This window comes from Aulostomus chinensis, chromosome 1, assembly GCF_037954235.1.
Source record: "Aulostomus chinensis isolate RoL2024-O1b breed Wild chromosome 1, RoL_Achi_v1.0, whole genome shotgun sequence".
NCBI lineage: Eukaryota > Metazoa > Chordata > Actinopteri > Syngnathiformes > Aulostomidae > Aulostomus > Aulostomus chinensis.
Window position 1 is genome coordinate 68175975 of NC_141320.1, and position 18619 is coordinate 68194593.

General features: G+C 44.4%; 2 protein-coding genes across 3 annotated transcripts in view; one reads left to right on the forward strand and one right to left on the reverse strand.

The window, feature by feature from the left end:
• The window catches only part of fmnl2b (formin-like 2b), a 23322-nt gene extending 4757 nt beyond the window's left edge, over positions 1 to 18565 (reverse strand). Inside the window, exons 1-30 of the mRNA XM_086202756.1 lie at positions 18540 to 18565; positions 17173 to 17377; positions 17028 to 17086; positions 16757 to 16918; positions 14927 to 15086; positions 14739 to 14833; positions 10952 to 11626; positions 10670 to 10753; positions 10177 to 10257; positions 9128 to 9204; positions 8857 to 8940; positions 8523 to 8666; positions 8326 to 8452; positions 7991 to 8067; positions 7799 to 7892; positions 7636 to 7710; positions 6529 to 6639; positions 6293 to 6442; positions 6055 to 6156; positions 5747 to 5967; positions 5461 to 5564; positions 5199 to 5387; positions 5087 to 5107; positions 4575 to 4699; positions 4276 to 4478; positions 3969 to 4203; positions 3721 to 3789; positions 3565 to 3645; positions 3355 to 3484; positions 2166 to 2326 (exon numbers count right to left, since the gene is read on the reverse strand). Of these exons, the coding sequence (XP_086058882.1) occupies positions 2166 to 2326; positions 3355 to 3484; positions 3565 to 3645; positions 3721 to 3789; positions 3969 to 4203; positions 4276 to 4478; positions 4575 to 4699; positions 5087 to 5107; positions 5199 to 5387; positions 5461 to 5564; positions 5747 to 5967; positions 6055 to 6156; positions 6293 to 6442; positions 6529 to 6639; positions 7636 to 7710; positions 7799 to 7892; positions 7991 to 8067; positions 8326 to 8452; positions 8523 to 8666; positions 8857 to 8940; positions 9128 to 9204; positions 10177 to 10257; positions 10670 to 10753; positions 10952 to 11068 (2862 nt within the window). The 5' untranslated portion in view covers positions 11069 to 11626; positions 14739 to 14833; positions 14927 to 15086; ... (2 more) ...; positions 17173 to 17377; positions 18540 to 18565. The remainder of the gene's footprint in view (positions 1 to 2165; positions 2327 to 3354; positions 3485 to 3564; positions 3646 to 3720; positions 3790 to 3968; positions 4204 to 4275; positions 4479 to 4574; positions 4700 to 5086; positions 5108 to 5198; positions 5388 to 5460; positions 5565 to 5746; positions 5968 to 6054; positions 6157 to 6292; positions 6443 to 6528; positions 6640 to 7635; positions 7711 to 7798; positions 7893 to 7990; positions 8068 to 8325; positions 8453 to 8522; positions 8667 to 8856; positions 8941 to 9127; positions 9205 to 10176; positions 10258 to 10669; positions 10754 to 10951; positions 11627 to 14738; positions 14834 to 14926; positions 15087 to 16756; positions 16919 to 17027; positions 17087 to 17172; positions 17378 to 18539) is intronic.
• Positions 1658 to 18619, forward strand: part of LOC147272947 (cyclin-dependent kinase 5 activator 2-like) — a 28383-nt gene continuing 11421 nt past the window's right edge. The window contains exons 1-6 of one of the 2 annotated variants that reach the window (XM_086202760.1): positions 1658 to 4707; positions 6025 to 6172; positions 6302 to 6391; positions 10564 to 10616; positions 10710 to 10772; positions 10955 to 12534. The gene's annotated coding sequence lies outside the window, so the exon portion shown is untranslated. Of the gene's footprint in view, positions 4708 to 5999; positions 6173 to 6301; positions 6392 to 10563; positions 10617 to 10709; positions 10773 to 10954; positions 12535 to 18619 lie in introns of those variants that run through there. The other variant, XM_086202761.1, reaches the window with a different exon arrangement.

Sequence of the window (18619 nt, forward strand, 5' to 3'; positions counted from 1 at the left end):
GCAGCTAGAACAGCTTCAACTCTTCTGGGAAGGCTGTCCACAAGGATTAGGAGTGTGTTTGTGGGGATTTTTGACCATTCTTCCAGAAGCGCATTTGTGAGGTCACACACTGATGTTGGCCGACAAGGCCTGGCCCTCAGTCTCCGCTCCAATTCATCCCAAAGGGGTTCTACCGGGTTGAGGTCAGGACTCTGTGCAGGCCAGTCAAGGTCATCCACACCAGACTCTGCCATCCACGTCTTTATGGACCTTGCTTTGTGCACTGGTGCACAGTCATGTTGGAAGAGGAAGGGGCCGGCTCCATACTGTTCCCACAAAGTTGGGAGCATGGAATAGTCCAAAATGTCTTGGTATGCTGAAGCATTCAGAGTTCCTTTCACTGGAACCAAGGGGCCAAGCCCAGCTCCTGAAAAACAACCCCACACCATAATCCCCCCTCCACCAAACTTTGCACTTGGCACAATGCAGTCAGACAAGTCCTGTTCTCCTGGCAACCGCCAAACCCAGACTCTTCCATCAGATTGCCAGATGGAGAGGCGTGATTCGTCACTCCAGAGAACGCGCCTCCACTGCTCTAGAGTCCAGTGGCGGCGTGCTTTACACCACTGCACCCGACGCTTTGCATTGCACCTGGTGATGTATGGCTTGGATGCAGCTGCTCGACCATGGAAACCCATTCCATGAAGCTCTCTGCGCACTGTTGTTGAGCTAATCTGAAGGCCACATGGAGTTTGGAGGTCTGCAGTGATGGACTCTGCAGAAAGTTGGCGACCTCTTCGAACTATGCGGTTCAGCATCCGCTGACCCCGCTCCGTCAGTTTAGGTGGCCTACCACTTCGTGGCTGAGTTGCTGTCGTTCCCAAACACTTCCATTTCCTCATAATACAGCCGACAGTTGACTGTGGAATATTTAGGAGCGAGGAAATGTCACGACTGGATTTGTTGCACAGGTGGCATCCTATCAGAGTTCCATGCTGGAATTCACTGAGCTCCTGAGAGCGACCATCCTTTCACAAACGTTTGTAAAGACAGTCTGCAGGCCTTGGTGCTTCATTTGTACACCTGTGGCCATGGAAGTGATTGGAACACCTGATTCTGATCATTTGGATGGGTGAGCAAATACTTTTGGCAATACAGTGGATATATGTATGTTTGTATATGTATATATATATGTATGTATGTTTGTATATGTATATATGTATGTTTATATATGTATATATGTGTGTGTATGTGTATGTATGTATATGTGGGTATGTATGTGCATGTACATGTTTATATGTATATATGTGTGTGTGTGTGTGTGTGTATATATATATATATATATATATATATATATATATATATATATATGTACAGTTTTTGTGTGTATATATATATATATATATATAAAACCCTAACCCATACACAATGTACATATACATACATAATGTATATAAATGTGTGAATATATGTATGTATGTATGTATATACATGTATGTAAATATCATATTATATATATGTGTGTGTGTGTGTATATATATATATATATATATATATATATATATATATACACACACACACACTTATATATACATACACATACATACATACATACATACACACACACACACATGTATATGTGTGTATGTGCATGTACATGTTAGGAACATGTAAGTGACCAAATCAGTGGAATCAAAAACAAAATTTGCTGCAGATAGAAATTGCAGCTATGCGGAGGACTAATGTGATTGACAACAACCTGACCTCAGCTGGCTCGGAGGTTAGTTCTGGAAATGTTGTTTCCTCATGTTCTTTATTGCCACTGACCACCAGGGGTCCTTAAGCACATGTGTGTGCATAATGACAGTTGACCTGGACGCATGAGCAGCAGCGGTGTGTGGACAAGCATTATTATGGTATTCTGGATCTGACCCTGACCTGACCAGGGTGAGATCTGGATCAACATGGAGCAAACTGAGAGAGGACTGGTCCTTGCAGAAATAAAAAGGACGGAGGTGTGATCTGCTGTCCACTTCTTACCTGGTTTGTTGACTTATCCGGTTAGGGTGCCTCTGTGTGTGTGTGTGTGTGTGTGTGTGTGTGTGTGTGTGTGTGTGTGTGTGTGTGTGTGTGTGTGAGTGAGTGTGAGTGAGAGAGAGAGAGAGAGAGTGGGGGGGGGGGCTCACCTGGGCTATGCGGGCGTCCTCCTGCAGTTTGCTGAGACGTGACTCGTTCCTGCTGATGAAGTCCTTCAGGGTGGCATTATGCTGGACGCTAAACTCCCGCCAGGTAAGCTCCATGCCTCGTTGCAGCTCTTTCACGTCACACAGGACATTCTCCAGACTCACTGTGCTCACAGGTGATGACATACGTGATGACAAACAAGGGAACAGATATTTGGCATTTCAGGGAGACAAATTGTGGTTTTGATCCGTGTCCCAGCTTTTTAGGGTTAGGCTAACCCTAACCCTAAGCGAAGGGTGCGTGGATTGCCCAGGATGGCATTGGGTCTTTGGGTATGTGTGAATAGTCAATTATGTTGGCAATGGATTCTTTCTGAGCCATGTGACCCTGAAGCATTTCTATGGAAGCCATGATGGGAGCTGCTGAAACTGTAGAACTCTCAGGACGGAGCTCCAGCTTCCTCTGTTTGCTCCTCGAGCATCACCATACACCAGAGCATCTTCCTGCCAAGTGAGAAGACGATACCATCCCACAATTCCTTGCTGCAGCACCTCTGACAGTGATGCACCAGTTAGCTGTTCACCACAACAATCAATCAACACCATCATCAAATATATTTGAGCCTCCAAGATTTGTTCCTCTAGTTTGATAGAACAATTGCAACTAACCTCCATGATTGTTGTTCTAGCAAAGGGGAATCTGGATTTTGTTCATCAGCGATTGAAAGAAGGCAGCATCGGAACCAACATGTTTTCCTCTCCAACATATTCTTGTAGCCCCAAGTGGAGCAGAGTTTCCTCTGGACAGTTTACAACTACAGTTTTAGTCGGCTACGTATGTCCAACAATATTTGCCACTTCTTGAATGGACATGAGTAGAGGGACTTTCACAGCCTCTCTGGTCCTGACATGACATCATCACATCAACAGCAACCGGGCTGGGCTCATCGATATTCCACTGTGGATTTTTAGACTCGCACTCCTTTCATCCATTCAGGTGTCAATCAATTCCATCAGTAATAACTGTGATTAATGTGACTGACAGGAGGACGAGTGGACAGGAGGGACTTCGCCAACATACTCTTTGACACAGACAGAACGACTCAGTCAAGGAAGATGACATCATCAATGATCAGCATCTCTCCACTGATCTGACAGGATGAGCAGTGTTGTGATTTGTGGGCTAACTCACCTGTGGCTGCCTTGTCCACATAGTGCAGCTCGTTGTAGAAGACAGACACTGCAGGATATTTGTCTCTGACCACGTTGGCAATGTAGTGAAGCAGTGTTTGTTTCCTGTCGGTTGACTTGGTCTCCAATAGCTGAAAACACACAACTTTGAGTGAGGATGCCATTGAACGCTCCTCCATGCCGTGTGCGTGTGCGTGTGCGTGTGTGTTACCAGGTCTAAACTCTGCAGCTTGAATCCATACACAGCACCTCTCTTGCTGCTGTTCATGTAGTTTCCAAGCGCCAAGATGATCTAAAGATCAACAGATACGCTGTCACATGGTCGATTTTTGATGGAATATCTATTAATAAACATTGATCGACTGACCTCTAAGATCTTCTTCAGCTTCTGAGAAGATTTGATTGAAACTGATGCAGCAATAATGGCGTGAAGTTGCTGAGAGGAAATAAGATGTTAGATTGCTATTTCTGTCTTTGTCTCTGCCCATGTGTGTATCTCTTCCTGTCTGTCTCTACCTGCCTGTATGTCTCATTCTGTCTGTCTCTTCCTGTATGTCTGTCTTTATCCATCTGTCTCTCACTTCCTATCTATCTGTCTCTTCCTGTGAGACTCACCGGTGTCAGCATCTGGACGTTGTCACTGAAGTTGCCCATGAAGGTCATAATGGACATGCGCTGGTTGAGACGTTCAATACGGCTGAATTGCATCATGAAGCGGTCTTCGTCACTAAGAGCCTCGAGAGGTTTTCGGTCTCTCTCATACTGCCGCAGCAACTTCACCTCTGCCTCTGTCGGCAGGAAACGCATCAGACACTCCACGAAGTCGACGCGAATCGTCCGCAGGTCAAACCTATGTAAGCACAATTCAGGTCAACAAAATCATACGGACTAAGCATCCAAGTGGTGGATACCTTTGACTCACGTGTGGATGGCTCGGCAGATAACCTCTGAACCCTGGCCAGCCTTCCTCAGGGTGATAGCCAGGTTCTTGGCTCGGTTTGCCTCTAGCAAAGACACTTTGGATGGAGCCTTCTGAGGGAGCTTCTGTCTTGACAGAGTCAAGTCCACTGCCGGACCCTGAGCCTTGGTTTTAAAGAGCTCCTCGAAGCCCTCCACATCCAGGTCCTAGACAAACAGATGGGTTGAGAGACAAGTAAACAGAGAGTAAGACAGACATGTCAACTTGAACCTGATGGGAGGAGTCAGGTTAACAGTTGTTACCCGCAGGATGGCCTCATCATCAATGTCATTGAAGACGGTGCCATTGATCTGACTAGGTTTTAGGGCAACCCAGTTCAACACCGGCATCCTGAACTTCGTCTGGATGGGCTTCTTGATCTTCACCGCTGCACAGGTCAGCATACAGAAAGGTGAGCAGACAGACAGGTGAGCAGACAGACAGACAGACAGGTGATTGGTAAGAAAGGTGAGCAGACAGACTGGGAGACAGACAGGTGATTGGTAAGACAGGTGAGCAGATCAGGGGGCAGCATGGCTGGGAGGAAGATGGCTGTCTAGAAACTTAAAGGTTGCTCATTCAATCCTCACTTCCCCCCGTGAAAATGTTGAACTGTCCTTCATTAAGATCCTTAACCCTGATTGGTGAGTGAATGGGCGAATGAGATGACACTGGGAAGCGCTTTGAGAACCAGCAATGTAATAAGGTGCTATATTAAATGAGTCCTTTTATCAGACAGACTGGTGAGAGACAGACAGTATAAAGGGGAACGTACAGAACAACTTGAGCGGTCCCTCTGATGGCAGAACGAGAGGAAATGAAGGTTAGTGTGAATGTTCATCATCATCACTATCATCATCATGACCTCTGATTCTCTAAACTCTCACCTGCCAGTCCAGAATTGAAGATGACGGTGGGTGAACCCCCTGACCCAGGAAGGGGCGGGGCCACTGGGGGAGGAGGGGGAGGCATGGGGACGGAGGAGGAGAGCTCGCTGGTCCGACATGGTGGTGGAGGGGGAGGAGGGGGAGGAGGAGGGGCTGGAGGAGGAGGGGTCGGGTATGGCCCGTTGGACACTAAGATGAGAAGAAGTAGTTTAGTTGTGAGTTGATCACATCATCGGAGTCACAAAAGCGTTCTCCCTCTCACCTGCTCCTGGCATTGGTGGTGGAGGAGGTGGTGGGGGTGGGGCCGGCATGCCAGGAGCTCCACCCATTCCTGGTCCCATGCTGTGATAGGCTACGGTCTCAGGGCTGGAAGGTGGAGTGAAGGAGGAAATCAATAATCTGTTCCGTAAAAGCACTTCAAACGTTGACAGGAGCTGGTTAGCTGGTTGGCTAGATATTTGTTCATATCACGTGTTTAACTGCTAAGGTTGTATTATCATGCTGATGATGTACTGCCTCCAATCAAAACTGGCCATCATGTGTCTTACCTGGGGGACAGGTTTGGGCAGGGAGGAGGGGAGGGGGAGGCAGGTCCTGCAACACCTCCATCACCCTCTCCTCTCTGGGGCTGAGGTGCTCCAGGACCACCAGCCTGTTGAGCCTCTTGGGCCTGGCGCTCCAGACGACTTTGACGGCGGATGGTCTGGTCCTTCTCCCGAACCATCCGGCGCAGTGTGTGCACCTGTGTGTTGGCACTGGCATAGACATCCTGCAGAGGTGAAGACACAGTCTTCCATTAATATGTGTTTTATGTCATATTTCACAGATGAGTGGGTATGTTTCCATGCTAAATGACCCGGAGTTGATCCAGCTCTTTGTTGGTTTGCATCAGCTGTTTCTCCAGTTCCACGATCTTCAGCATAGCTTCGTTCTCCACATCCAGCAGACGCTCTGACATCTGAGCAGAAAGACAGGTTAGTAGATGTCTGTCCTCTCTCTTTGTGTCATGCTCAAACCTATCTCTCCACCTTTCTATCACTGCCTCTCTCTCCCCACCCCCTCTCTACCTATCTGTCCCTCTATCCTTCCCTCACCGTGGTCAGGTTCTCCTCCAGCTCTTCGACTCTCTCCAGAGCTGCGGTTTTGGTCTCAGCATCCTCCAGCAATGTTCCAACGTCAAATACGTTGTCCAGGTATGCCTGAATCTGCACCTGCAGCCTGTCGCTCTCTGTGTGCTTTAGCCTCTGAAGGGGGAGGTGACCAAGGCAGAGATAGGTCAGAGGTCACATTGCTTACTGTCACTCAGTCATGTGGCCTGCAGTCACGTTACCTCCAGGTGTTCATCCAGGTTGAGTTTGGTAAAGTCGTACTGCAGATGAACTCTGAAGTTCATGTCCTCCACTGAGTGAACCACGATGTTTATAAACTGCATGCATGCCACCTGACAATCGTAACCATGGCAACAGATTCATGTTTGATAAGATGTACCATCGAATAGACACATTATTGAACAGGGTGAGATGGTCGTCATTGTTCCAAGGGTGTTACATGCCAGAGTCTCAGAAAACCTTCATTCATATTGTGCAGAATTACTATTGATTCTAGTAGATGTTCACGAGAGCGGCATGGCTCAGTGGCCATCTAGCAAATGAAGGGTTGCCGGTTGGATCCTCACTTCCCCTGGTGACCATGTCGAAGTATCCTTGAGCAAGATATTGAACCCCTAATTCTTCCTGATGTTTCTGCGACGAACTGGTGACCCCTCCAGGGAGGACCCTGCATCTCGCCCAATGTCAGTTGGGATAGGCTCCACCCGCGACCCTTAACGGATAAGCGGTTTAGAAAATAGAGGGATGGATGATAATTGTTCTTAAACTCATTCCTGCCAGTGCCCAAATTTTCCAGCGATTAGTGTTGTCTCTATCATGCAGTAGAGAACGCTGCTGTGACAGAATACTGCAAATTCAGTTCCAAAAAACAAGTGAAGAAGCAGCTCCTTTAAACAGATGGATGTTGTGGTTCTCCAGGGGCCTGTGGTGTTGCATGAGGCCCCTCATCAGGAGGGTTGATGCTCTGGTGGTCCAGGGACCAGGACCAGAACTTTTGTTTTTTTAATGTACTATCAAAGTAACGCCATGGGGAGTGAGGATTAAGAACATAATTAAGACGGACAAATATCAAGTCAATGTGTGGCTTGAAAATCACTTATTTTACAAAAATGTTCAGGTGTCTCTGTTTTTGTCATCAACCATCAACCATTCATGTGCTGATAACATATGTTAACTTATAAGGAAATGTTTAAATGAAAATACAGGCTTTGACCTTTCACAAAATACTCTGAAGGTCTTGGAAGATGATTGAAAGTTTTCAAGAAGGCTGGCAAGGACCCTAACAAATTAAGAAAAAGATCACATGAAGTTGGTTTGATTCAACTGACCAAGAAGTCAATATTGTCGTCTTCGTTTTTGAAATGTTCCATCAACTTTTCAAAACGCATCGACTCTGAACACACCTGGAAGAGAATAATCAATCAGTAAATTAATCAACACTTTGTCTCAGATCAGGCACATACACATTTGTGTGTGTGTGTGTTTGATTACGGTCTTGAAGTTGTCGAAGGCAGACAGGATGATCTCATGTCCTCCTCTGACCAAACACACGGCTGCCAACAACTCCAACACCAGAGCCTTCGTCCTGGTGACAAGATGTCACTCATGAAGCCATCATTGAAGTTTCGTGAGTGGGTAGTTTTAGTTTATTGATCTCTGTACTCCAGATATGTGATGTTTTACCTGGGGTTCCTGTTGTTGAGGCTCAGGGCTATTTCATTGACAGCATGAGGATGAGACATGACCATGTTGAAGCCATACTGAGGAAGAGGTGGACAAGAGAAAGATGATCAGATGGTAATTACACTATTAAAACCTAACATGATTCCAGTTTAATCACACAGAAAATGTAGGACTCAGTATTTGTATTTCAAAAAACAATGTGTGATCATGTGACTTTAAAAGAGTCAGGGTCGTCATTAGATCCACCATCATGAACTCAAACAATACTTAAAGGCGTGAGGACAAGGACATCTGAAACTGTTTGAATAAAGGTCAGATGGATATCGAAGTCTGACCTGGTAGTTCATGATGGCTCGCAAACACATGATGCACACGTGGACGTCGTCCTTCTTACACACAAGTCGTGAATTTTTCAGTGTGCGGCGGCTGGGCAGCGTGTTGGAGCGAGTCACTAGAGTTGAACTGAAGCAAAAAAAAATGTCAAAGATTTGACATCAGATGATCTGAACTCTTCTACTACTCTTCTTGTTACCTGATGGAGTGTCGTGCTGCTCGCGGTACAGAGGATGATGGGGAGGGCAGACTGCAGTCGCCGTGGAGATCTTCTATGGACCGACTCCAGGGAGAGTCAATGGACGACACTTCACCACCAGCTTCTGACTGCTCACCATCAAACCTAAATGTTTGAATGGGCTTATTTCAGACTTTCATCCAGGATGGCATGGTGACAAAAATCCTGAGAAAGTAGCCTGCGACTGAGCATCAGCTGATCAATAACCTTTTTCTGATGACTTTCAAAGCACTGAAATGAGGATAACACGGTTGGGATGATTGTTGAGCAGCTGAGGAGGTTCAGCGTGACTTACGTGACGGCATATTGTGCAAAGGACAAATACTCGACCAGAACATCCAGACCGCGATTCTCCTCATTCAGGAATTCCCTGACCCATCTGCAGAAAGACATTCGGGTCACAGAGACAGAAACAGGCAGTTGGCTCACAGATGTGTTCCAGAGAGACAGGTACCAGACAGACTAACAGAGAGACAGACACCCAAACAGACAAGTTGTAGACAGACAGACAAGCAGACAAGTCATGGTGAGACAGACAGACTGACGGGTGACAGACAGACAGGTACCCGATGTGGTTGGTGCGAAGAGAAATCTCAAGCTCTCGCAATGTCTGAGTGGACTCTTGGACACGCCTCCTGAACTTCTGCAGACAGGAAATTTCAATGAATCAGGTTAAAAAGTGAACCATGTAAATGTTGTTGCTCTCAGAAGGTGAGTGCAGTGAGATCTGGACAGTGGCGCAGGAAACTTCTGATTTGGCATCTTGTGGTTTTGAATGTGCATGACCTTTTACATCTCCGGGGTCAAGGGTCACATGAGGTTTGTCAGTGAGTTTACCTGAAGAGATGCCAGGGTAGGAAGTGGATGAACACCTGGCAGGATGAGGATGCATATTTGGTCCCTTAGAAAAACTAAAAGACGACGGAGGACCAGGGGGAACTCGAGAACATAGAACCATGTAAGATCTCAGAAGAATGTTTTCATCGGTTCAAGCTAATCCAGTGACTTCAGAACATTAATTGTCATCTTTGGAATTTGGCAGGTTTTGGGTGTCTTCTTGTTGAGTGGAATCATAATCATCCGAGTATTTCACTGGCAGATTAGGACACACTGGGCACTGAGGTTTCTAGTCTGGGTAGTGGAACACATGAGATCCAGTTCTGAGAATTTTCCAAGATACTCGTGAGGAGAATATCAGCAGGCTTTGTTTTGTCATTCAATGTGGAGAAGTAGAGCTGAGTGTCATCAGCATAATGGTGAACGTAGATGCTGGCAATGATGCTGCAGAGGATGACGGCTTTTATTGCATGATCGTCCTTGACAGTGGCTTCTAAAGTCAGTGTTGCAGGTTCTCAGAATTCTGTTAAGGTCCAGCAGCTGATGGAAGATACCAGTTGGTTGTTTGCGTGTTTACTTCATGACTCAAGAAGCCATTTGGATCTTCAGTTGTTCTGGTTTGAACCCTATGGACTAACCTACAAGACAGACCTGCTGCTCCAGTCCGTTCAGGTGAATTTCTCATGGAATTTATTTAACAGCACACAAAGTCATTGGATTATGATGTTATCTTTCTTCAATATGATCAAATATCTACAAACTACAATTCCCATCGTACCTTGCGTGTGACAGCTGGGTCAAGGAATCCTCGCAGCTTTTGGATGTAGGTGTGGGGGGGGTTCTTCACCTGAAACCTCTCCTACATCAGACACATAGAATATAACAGGATTACATCATGTATGGTGCCCCAATCCTAAATCATAGTTATTGACAGGAGCATAAACTGATGTGTCTCTGTGGATCGATCCATGGATATGTATGTCTGTTTCAATATGTCTGTCCATCAGTCTCACGGCTCTAGCACCAATACGAAGCATTTTAACAATCACAAGACTGTAGGTCATCCATTATGCAGAGATGGCGCTAGTGAGCTGCAGTGTAAGCAGAGAAGAAGAGCTGCTGCAGGACCCATCATACCCAGAATATCTTTCTTGGTGTATTTCAGGACTGCCACCAGAGAAGGGTTGGGACAAACCAAAAAACTGGTGGGACTTTGCAGTGAGTTTAAGATTCAACAAACTTAGAAGCTGAAGTTAATGCATACCACTCACCTGATCGCAGATCAGCTCCCACTTCTTCTCGTTGTCATAGGAACGCAACAGACGGACCTTGTCAGGAGGAAGATTCATGGAATTCTGAAACATCAGGACGAAGGTCATTAAAGTTCAAACATCCTCACCACAAAAGTCTTGATCAGCTAATGTGACGCATAATAGTGTGTCTGTGCATGTGTGTGTATATAATGTGTGTGTAAAAATGTCTACATGTAATGAGTGTGCATTATCTTTGTGTGTCTATGTAATGAGTGTGTGTGTGTGTGTGTCTGTCATCACCAGTGCGATGGAGAACCTTTCCTCCAGCTCGGCTGGGTCGGGCATTGGGAGTCGTACCGGTGCAGCTCTGGACCGGATGACGGCCAACTGGCTCTCCATGCTTTCGGTGTTCCCCATCACACACGCTTCAAACACACGGAACACACCCACCTACCGCGACACACTCAGCACACACACAGCTGCAGGAACATGTGGTCGGCCATCTCACAGATACAGACGCTTAGGTTAGGCGATGAAGGCCGTTAGTCTGTCTCTCTTGTGCTGGGGATTTGTCTTGTTAGATGAGGGAGGACGTCTCCATCCACCTACTGTCTCTCTCTCTTTGTCTGTGGCTCCTCACCGGTGAAGATGATGATGATGCTGTTGCTGCTGATCCAGATGAAGCGTTGCCGTGCTGCTGTGTTTATTTTTGTCTATTTGTGCGTATTTGGGATAAGTGTGTGTTATGTATGAGCGCGTGTCGCAGATCAGCCGGTTAATCCTCCCCCTTTCCTCCCCCACATGAAGAAAGAAAGCGAGAGTTGGTGGCTCGGCCTCCTCCTCCTCTTCCTCTTTGTCTCTCCTCCGCTCTCTCTCTCTCTCTCGGTTGTCTTTGTCTACCCCGCTCGACCCTCCTCCCTCTCACTCTGCTGCCTCCTCAGACAATGAGCCTTCTGCTGTGACAAGCTCCACCCCCTACACACACACACACACACACACACACACACACACACACACATCAGCTGCTTTAAAACTGTCCCTCCTTTGGTTCACTGATTATGTTGATGAACTGAAGTGGAACTAAATCATTTATTGATATACATCAATTAAATGAAAATCATTCTAAACGACTGCAGCAACACAAACACTCCACATTTATATGAACCATATTGATCCACAATCAGTTAAAAACAATATGTTTCTCATTTATCTTTCATTTATTATCAGCTGAAATTTTGAATGGCATCAAATCTAAACCAGCAGAATTGTTGAGGTTCTGCTGAAGTGCCCCACAATTATGAACACATATAAATTATTATTACTTTCAGTCTGAAATTATATTTTATTTTCAGAGAAGAATTCAAATGTTTCAGTCCTGAGCACAGGTATCTCTCATGAAAGAACAGATGTTTTTGAAACTGATCTTTCAGATTATTTTCCAATTAAATGTGGAATGGACAAACACTTTTTTGAGATCATAAAGTTTTTTATCTTAAATCTGGTCTGTGATGTTGGCGTCACCATGGAAACAATTCACACATATGGGCCAGCCTTACATCTACAAGAGATTTCACAGTCACAGACAAATTTGTGAAGCCAGAATGAAAGGGCTGTGCTTTCTGGGTGTATGATGCCCTGGAACTGGAATTTGACTAGTTTGAAGAAGTTTGTTTTTCATCTTGGGTGATGATAAAATGTAAAGGGTTTAATTTGATTGCAGGTCTATTATCTTGTCTTCAGTAAATTGTGCTGTTTTCTGACATGAACCTTCTAAACACCCAAGAGATGCACTCTCGCCATCACAGAACAGGATGCTGCTGCCATGGTGGGGACGCAAAATAACAAGCGGTCCTCTTGGACCGTGGAGAGACTGCTCCTATGATGTATCACACTTTTGTTGGTTTATATATATATGTGTGTGTGTGTGTGTGTGTGTGTATAAATATATGTATGTACAGTATATGTATGTATATATGAATGTGTGTATATATGTTGGATTTATATGTATGTGTGTGTGTATATGTACACTGTAAAAAAAAAAGAAGTAGTTTTTACGGAAAAAAAACTGGCAGCTGTGGTTGCCAGAAAAATACTGTAAAAAATACTGCAGAATGTAAACCATATTACAGAACAAACTGTAAATTTTACAACTTAAACTGTTATAATTTACAAAATAACATTGTAAAATTGACGCACTGAACTGGTAAATTCATCATCCCTTTTCAGCCAAATTAACATGACCATGCCATTATTTACAGCCACTTTTACTGTACAATTTACATTTGGTGGTTGCTTATTTTACATGTAATCTCTTTTCATTTCACTGAAAAACTTTGGTCACAAGACATTATTAAACTGTAAAAGCTTCATTATAAGGTAGTAATTACACTGTAAGAAAAAATCCGTAAAATATACGGTGACAATGTAGAGGACTTTACGGTATGCTGTGTTGGCAACTGTAAATTTTGCAGAACAGAACTGTTATTTGTTTATGTTAGTTTGCTGCAAAAATAACAGTTAAAACATGAACCTGTTTACAGTAACCTTGATACTGTTTATTTAATGGTTAAAAAATGTACTTAATAAAGTAATAATAAAAAGAAAATATCAGATTCCAAATATACTTTTAATATTCAGACAAATTAGCATTTCAATTGTTGTGAGATGCAGAACTTGCCAGACAGTGTAATCTGTCATTCTTTCTATTCTGTAAACTTAATAGACAGAGCATGAATTAATATTGTCAAATTACTTCATGTACCAGAACAGCCAGAAAAAATATCCACCTTAAAATTTTTCAAATATAGAAAATCTTTATTTTATATTTGTTATGTTGTAACCATCAAATATTTGCACATATCGCAAAATATCTAAGAATGAGAACATTATGTAAGAAATGTTCACAAGTTCACTTTCTGTTCCAATGTCAAAACCACTGTAGTAAACTGAACACACTTTACTTACAAACTGTAACAAGAAACCTTTACAATTACGTTGAGAAAATTTAAGTGCATATTTTTGTGCAAATCTGACCACAAAGTGATATCAGTGTACTTACAGTAACATATTCACATTATCAAAATAAAATAATCCCTGAAGGGAAACTTCGGTTCATTTCAACCTGTCTCCTATCATCTTAAATGTGCTTCATGTGTCTCGTGACGGTAAAATATTAGCTGTCATATTAGCCGTTGTCCAGATACAGCCGGAGCGCTGCTCCTAGCTGCAGACCTGTTACAAGGTCAGTGAACAGGCACACTTTCACGGCAAAGTTAGTCCACTAAACAAGCTTTTTCCCCACATTGTTGGTATAAATGTCTGAGAAGATATAGAAGCCACATGTCAATGTGTTGTGTTAGCTTCCCCGTTTTAAGCCATCTTTGTTTACATGTTTGAGCTAATGACCTCCACTCGGTCTGTATTAAAGCTGCACCGGCTAACAGGTAAGCTACCAACACAGTTACATGTGGTTTCTATATCTTCTCTGACTTTTATACTGACCACGTGAGGCGGTGTGCCCGTTCACGTAAAGGGTCTGAAGCTAGGAGCAGCGCTCAGGGTGCATCTAGACAACGGCTAACATGACAACTAATATTTTCACCTCACTTGTCACATGAAGCACATTTATGACAATGGGAGACAGGTTGAAATAAACCAAAGTTTCAAATACTAGCAATTTTAACTCAACTTTTTTAACGTACAAAACCAGTGCAACAACGCCGAACATGTACAAGCTGTCCCACACTGCTCCTGTTGTGTTAGTTAAACTAAAAAAATAAATCACAGCTAATTAGCTTCATTCTAGGTATGAAGGAACACTGAATGTCACACCTTTGGAAGAATGTCTCCAAAAACAACAAAAAAGTCTTATTTTGCACAGCACTGACACTGAACTGAATTTAGTGCTTTCATATTTGGACGAGTCATGAATCACACTCGTACTTGTCCTCAGAGTGTGTACAGTGTATGATGTATAAGAATGTGAACACAGAACTATTTTCTATAGAACTCTGAATGGTTATGCTGTGTTTCAGTTGAATGTGTGTGTGTGTGTGTGTGTTTAAGTCCACGCATAAATCAACCTCACGTCTCCGCCCTTTGATCCTCATTCAGGACGTGGACACCTCCCTCAGGTCTCAAACTCTCTGAAGTCATTTGGCCTTATCTTGACACCGTTGGTAGCTGCCATGAAAAGCATTTTCATTTCACGTAGAGGATCAAGTTTATACATCAAGTTAAACACAATGTCTGCAGTGACTGTAACATTGAGTGTACCTTCTATCATACTGGCCCTCAACTTCACTGGGAGGTCCACTCATGGTCAGCCAGGTCTGAGGTCAGAGTGAAGACTCTGGGATTGACTGAGAAGACTTTCTTCTTCTTCTTCTTCCACTGGACTTTGGTGCCTTTCTCAGGATTGATTGAAAAGAGACACCTTCATATATGAGAGAGAGAGAGAGAGAGAGAGAGAGAGAGAGAGAGAGAATCTCAGATGGGATATCAAATGCCTTGCATTTTCTGATGTTATAAAAAGAAAAAAAAATAATAGGGTCTTTGCCAGGGACTGGCTCAGGCCCTAATTAAAGCTGCAAGCAGCGTTGTTAGGGCCTGAGCCCCCGCCTAACCGCGGCCGGATCGCCGGCCCCAATCCAACGGTGTAATCGGCAAATCCCTAGGCCTTGTAGTTTAGGAGATACGAGCCTCAGTTCGCTGCACAGTGTGACTGCAGAGCTGAGAGGCGGCCCTTTAAGAGCCCCTCCCTTCTCTGCTCGCTCTCTGCCATCTCTGTCAGAGCTGAGAGCAGAGCTGAGAGCAGAGCTGAGAGCAGAGCTGAGAGCCGGCCCTTTAAGAGCCCCTCCCTTCTCTGCTCGCTCTCTGCCATCTGTGTCAGAGTGGAGAGCAGAGGAGGATTTGGCAGTTTTACTGACAAACACAGTCATAACTCAGCATATGTTGGTCAAAAGTGGAATATAAAGACATCAGTGCGTAGAGTTTTTTCTCAGGAATTCAATGGTGTGTTTTCTGAAGGTGTGAGTGTTTTAGTTTAGAAGCTACAAGTGTTTGTTTGAGAGTATGTACATGAGGGCAGAGAAGCTCCAATTGTGGTTTCCATGACTACAGTAAACAAATCTCTGCCATCTGTGCAGGAGTGGAGAGCAGCTTAAAAGTGTACATTTTTAGTGTGTGAAAAGCAAATAACTCTGCATTTGTTGCTTGGAAGTGGAATATAATTCCATATTTTTGTAGAGATTTTTCTGAGGAATCCAGTGTTGTGTTTTGTGAAGCTGTGAGAGTTTCAGTGTAGACGTGACAAGCGTTTGTTCGAGAGTATGTACCATGAGAGGACACAGCCTCCCCATTGACTTCCATTGTAACGTAAAACTTGTCTCCCCGACTTTGACGGCTTATAAAATCCAAACCGAGCGCGTAGTATATAATTCTTACTAAACTTTTAATCAGCACAGTTGGGAGAGTAATGTGTGAAAGTTTGGAAGCGATGCCATTTACGGTTTAGGAGGAGATAGATTTTGTTCGGGGAGGAGCAAAAGTCCTCATTTTGACAGTTTTGTCCAATTTGTGGACATTGTGTTGTAGATAGGTGAGAGGTCAGAGCGTATGAATTTTTCGTCTTGATGAGACGAGTGCAACGGTGTTGGTCCCGTGTGTGTGGGACATTTGTGCAAGCAGTTATAGCGCTCCAAATTTTTTGCGAGTTTTTTTGCTCCCTAGGTGGTGCTATTGAGTTTTTGCGAATTTTTTTTTTAAATATAAAATTTTTCGCCAGACCGGACGTGTGTGCAAAATTTCAGCGAATTTCATGCATGTTCAGGGGGTCAAATTTAGCGTTAAAGTGGCGGCGGAAGAAAGAAAGAATAATAGCCAAAAAAACGAAGCAATTTCAGATATAATTTTTGCCACCATAGGTTTCAATGGGGGACCTCACCCCCCTGTCCCCCCCTGGACCCCCCTGTGATGTTTTTAGAGGCCTGTGATGTTCTTAAGTGTGTGTTTTTACTGCTTTAAGCGCTGACTTCGTGTCTCTCTGACTTCGAAACATAATAGGGTCTTCGCCCAGAAGTACCTTCTGGCTCAGGCCCTAATTACCGTTGGAGGAACTCCAGTGTAGACCGTAGTTCCACGGGGTCGTGTATGTTGAGGCAGGAGTCACTGCCAAACATCAGGCAGATGTGAAGGAAGTGATGAGGTCGTTGACAACCTCTTTGTCGATGCTCAGCATAAATGTCTCAGCGGCAAAGCAGGAGGACCCTAAGAATTAGCATGAACAAAAAAATAAACTTTAATGACAAGGGCTTCAATAACAGCCATAAATTCAATGGTACTTATTTCAATATAGGATGAGAGTCACACAACCTACTGTTAGCAGAACTTGTTAGCAGGTCAAATGTTAGCCACTGTCTCAAAATGGTCTCCAAGCTAACATGAAAATAAACAAGTAAAAGTACATGTGGGTGCTAGTACACCGATAGAGAAAGCTTGCAGGTTTGGTTCAGTTTACTTACCACACACAGTAAGGCAGGGTGTTGGAGGCACATTCTCCACCTGAACCTCCGCAGCAATGCTGGTCTTCTCAACCAAATGGAACAGATGCTCTTCCTTCTCATCAAAATGAGCCAGTAAAAGAAGCACCATCTGCATGACCTCTTCAAACTCACGCCAGTCAGTTCCTGGAAGTGTGCTATCAGACCAACTTGGAGTGAATGGAGTCTGTAAAAGTACAACAAAAGAGACTTGAGATCATGAAACCTTTAATGTTTTTCTACTCTTAGAGAAATTAAACTATGACATTACTTGTGCAGCTCTACAAGAGAAGTGTGCTGTGTAGTGGTGTCAATGTTTTACACTCCCCCTTTTGGGCCCAGGCAGCAACCAGTCTTCTGGCTTGTATGGGCTTCAATACTGGCAGTATTAAGTGAGCAATCAGCGGTTCAGTTCCCTCTCACTGGCGTTGACACAGCGAGACGGTGCATTTTAACGGTGTCATGGTCACAACCTGAGTTTGGTCGGTGACCTGTTGTGGTGGCGGGAGAAGTGCGACTTTAAAGCTGCATAGCCTGAAAACACCTGCTTACAACTTCCTCCAACACATTTAAAAATATGTCGGGTTCATTGCGGTGCAGTTTGCAATGCAAAACATTTGCTTTTACAGAATGAACGTTTTCTCCTCCTATGTGACAAGAATACATCTTCAATACACAAATGCGCCGCTGTTATAACCACAATGAGCTCCAGCACAGAGACGGATCCTACTTTAGCCCGCCAGGCGGGTGAACTCACACGCAAGCTCACCATAGTCTCCAGCACATAGACGGATCCTACTCACACGCAAGCTCACCATAGCCTCCAGCACAGAGACGGATCCTACTTTAGCCCGCCAGGCGGGTGAACTCACACGCAAGCTCACCATAGTCTCCAGCACATAGACGGATCCTACTCACACGCAAGCTCACCATAGCCTCCAGCACATAGACGGATCCTACTTTAGTCCGCCAGGCGGGTGAACTCACACGCAAGCTCACCAGTCTCCAGCACATAGACGGATCCTACTTTAGCCCACCAGGCGGGTGAACTCACACGCAAGCTCACCATAGTCTCCAGCACATAGACGGATCCTACTTTAGCCCGCCAAGCGGATAAACCCACACCGCATTTTTAAAAAGCAGTCAAAGGAATGAAAGGATGACTAATAAGACAGCCTGTCTCCTAAACACGTCTACACCTGTATGATAGGTGTTTCCAGGCTGTTCTGAGAGTCGAATGTAGCCCAATGTAAAGCTACACAATGTTAGCTGTCTGCAATGCAACCCTCTTTATAAGCCTAATAAATACAATTCAACGAAAAGCATTTAACTTGTGTTCATTTGCTGACCCAAGTATCTTCTGGCTGAGGCAAAGTCCTAAAAGTCGGCCGGTGAGGACCGTGGATTCTAACGGTGAAGTCCAACACCA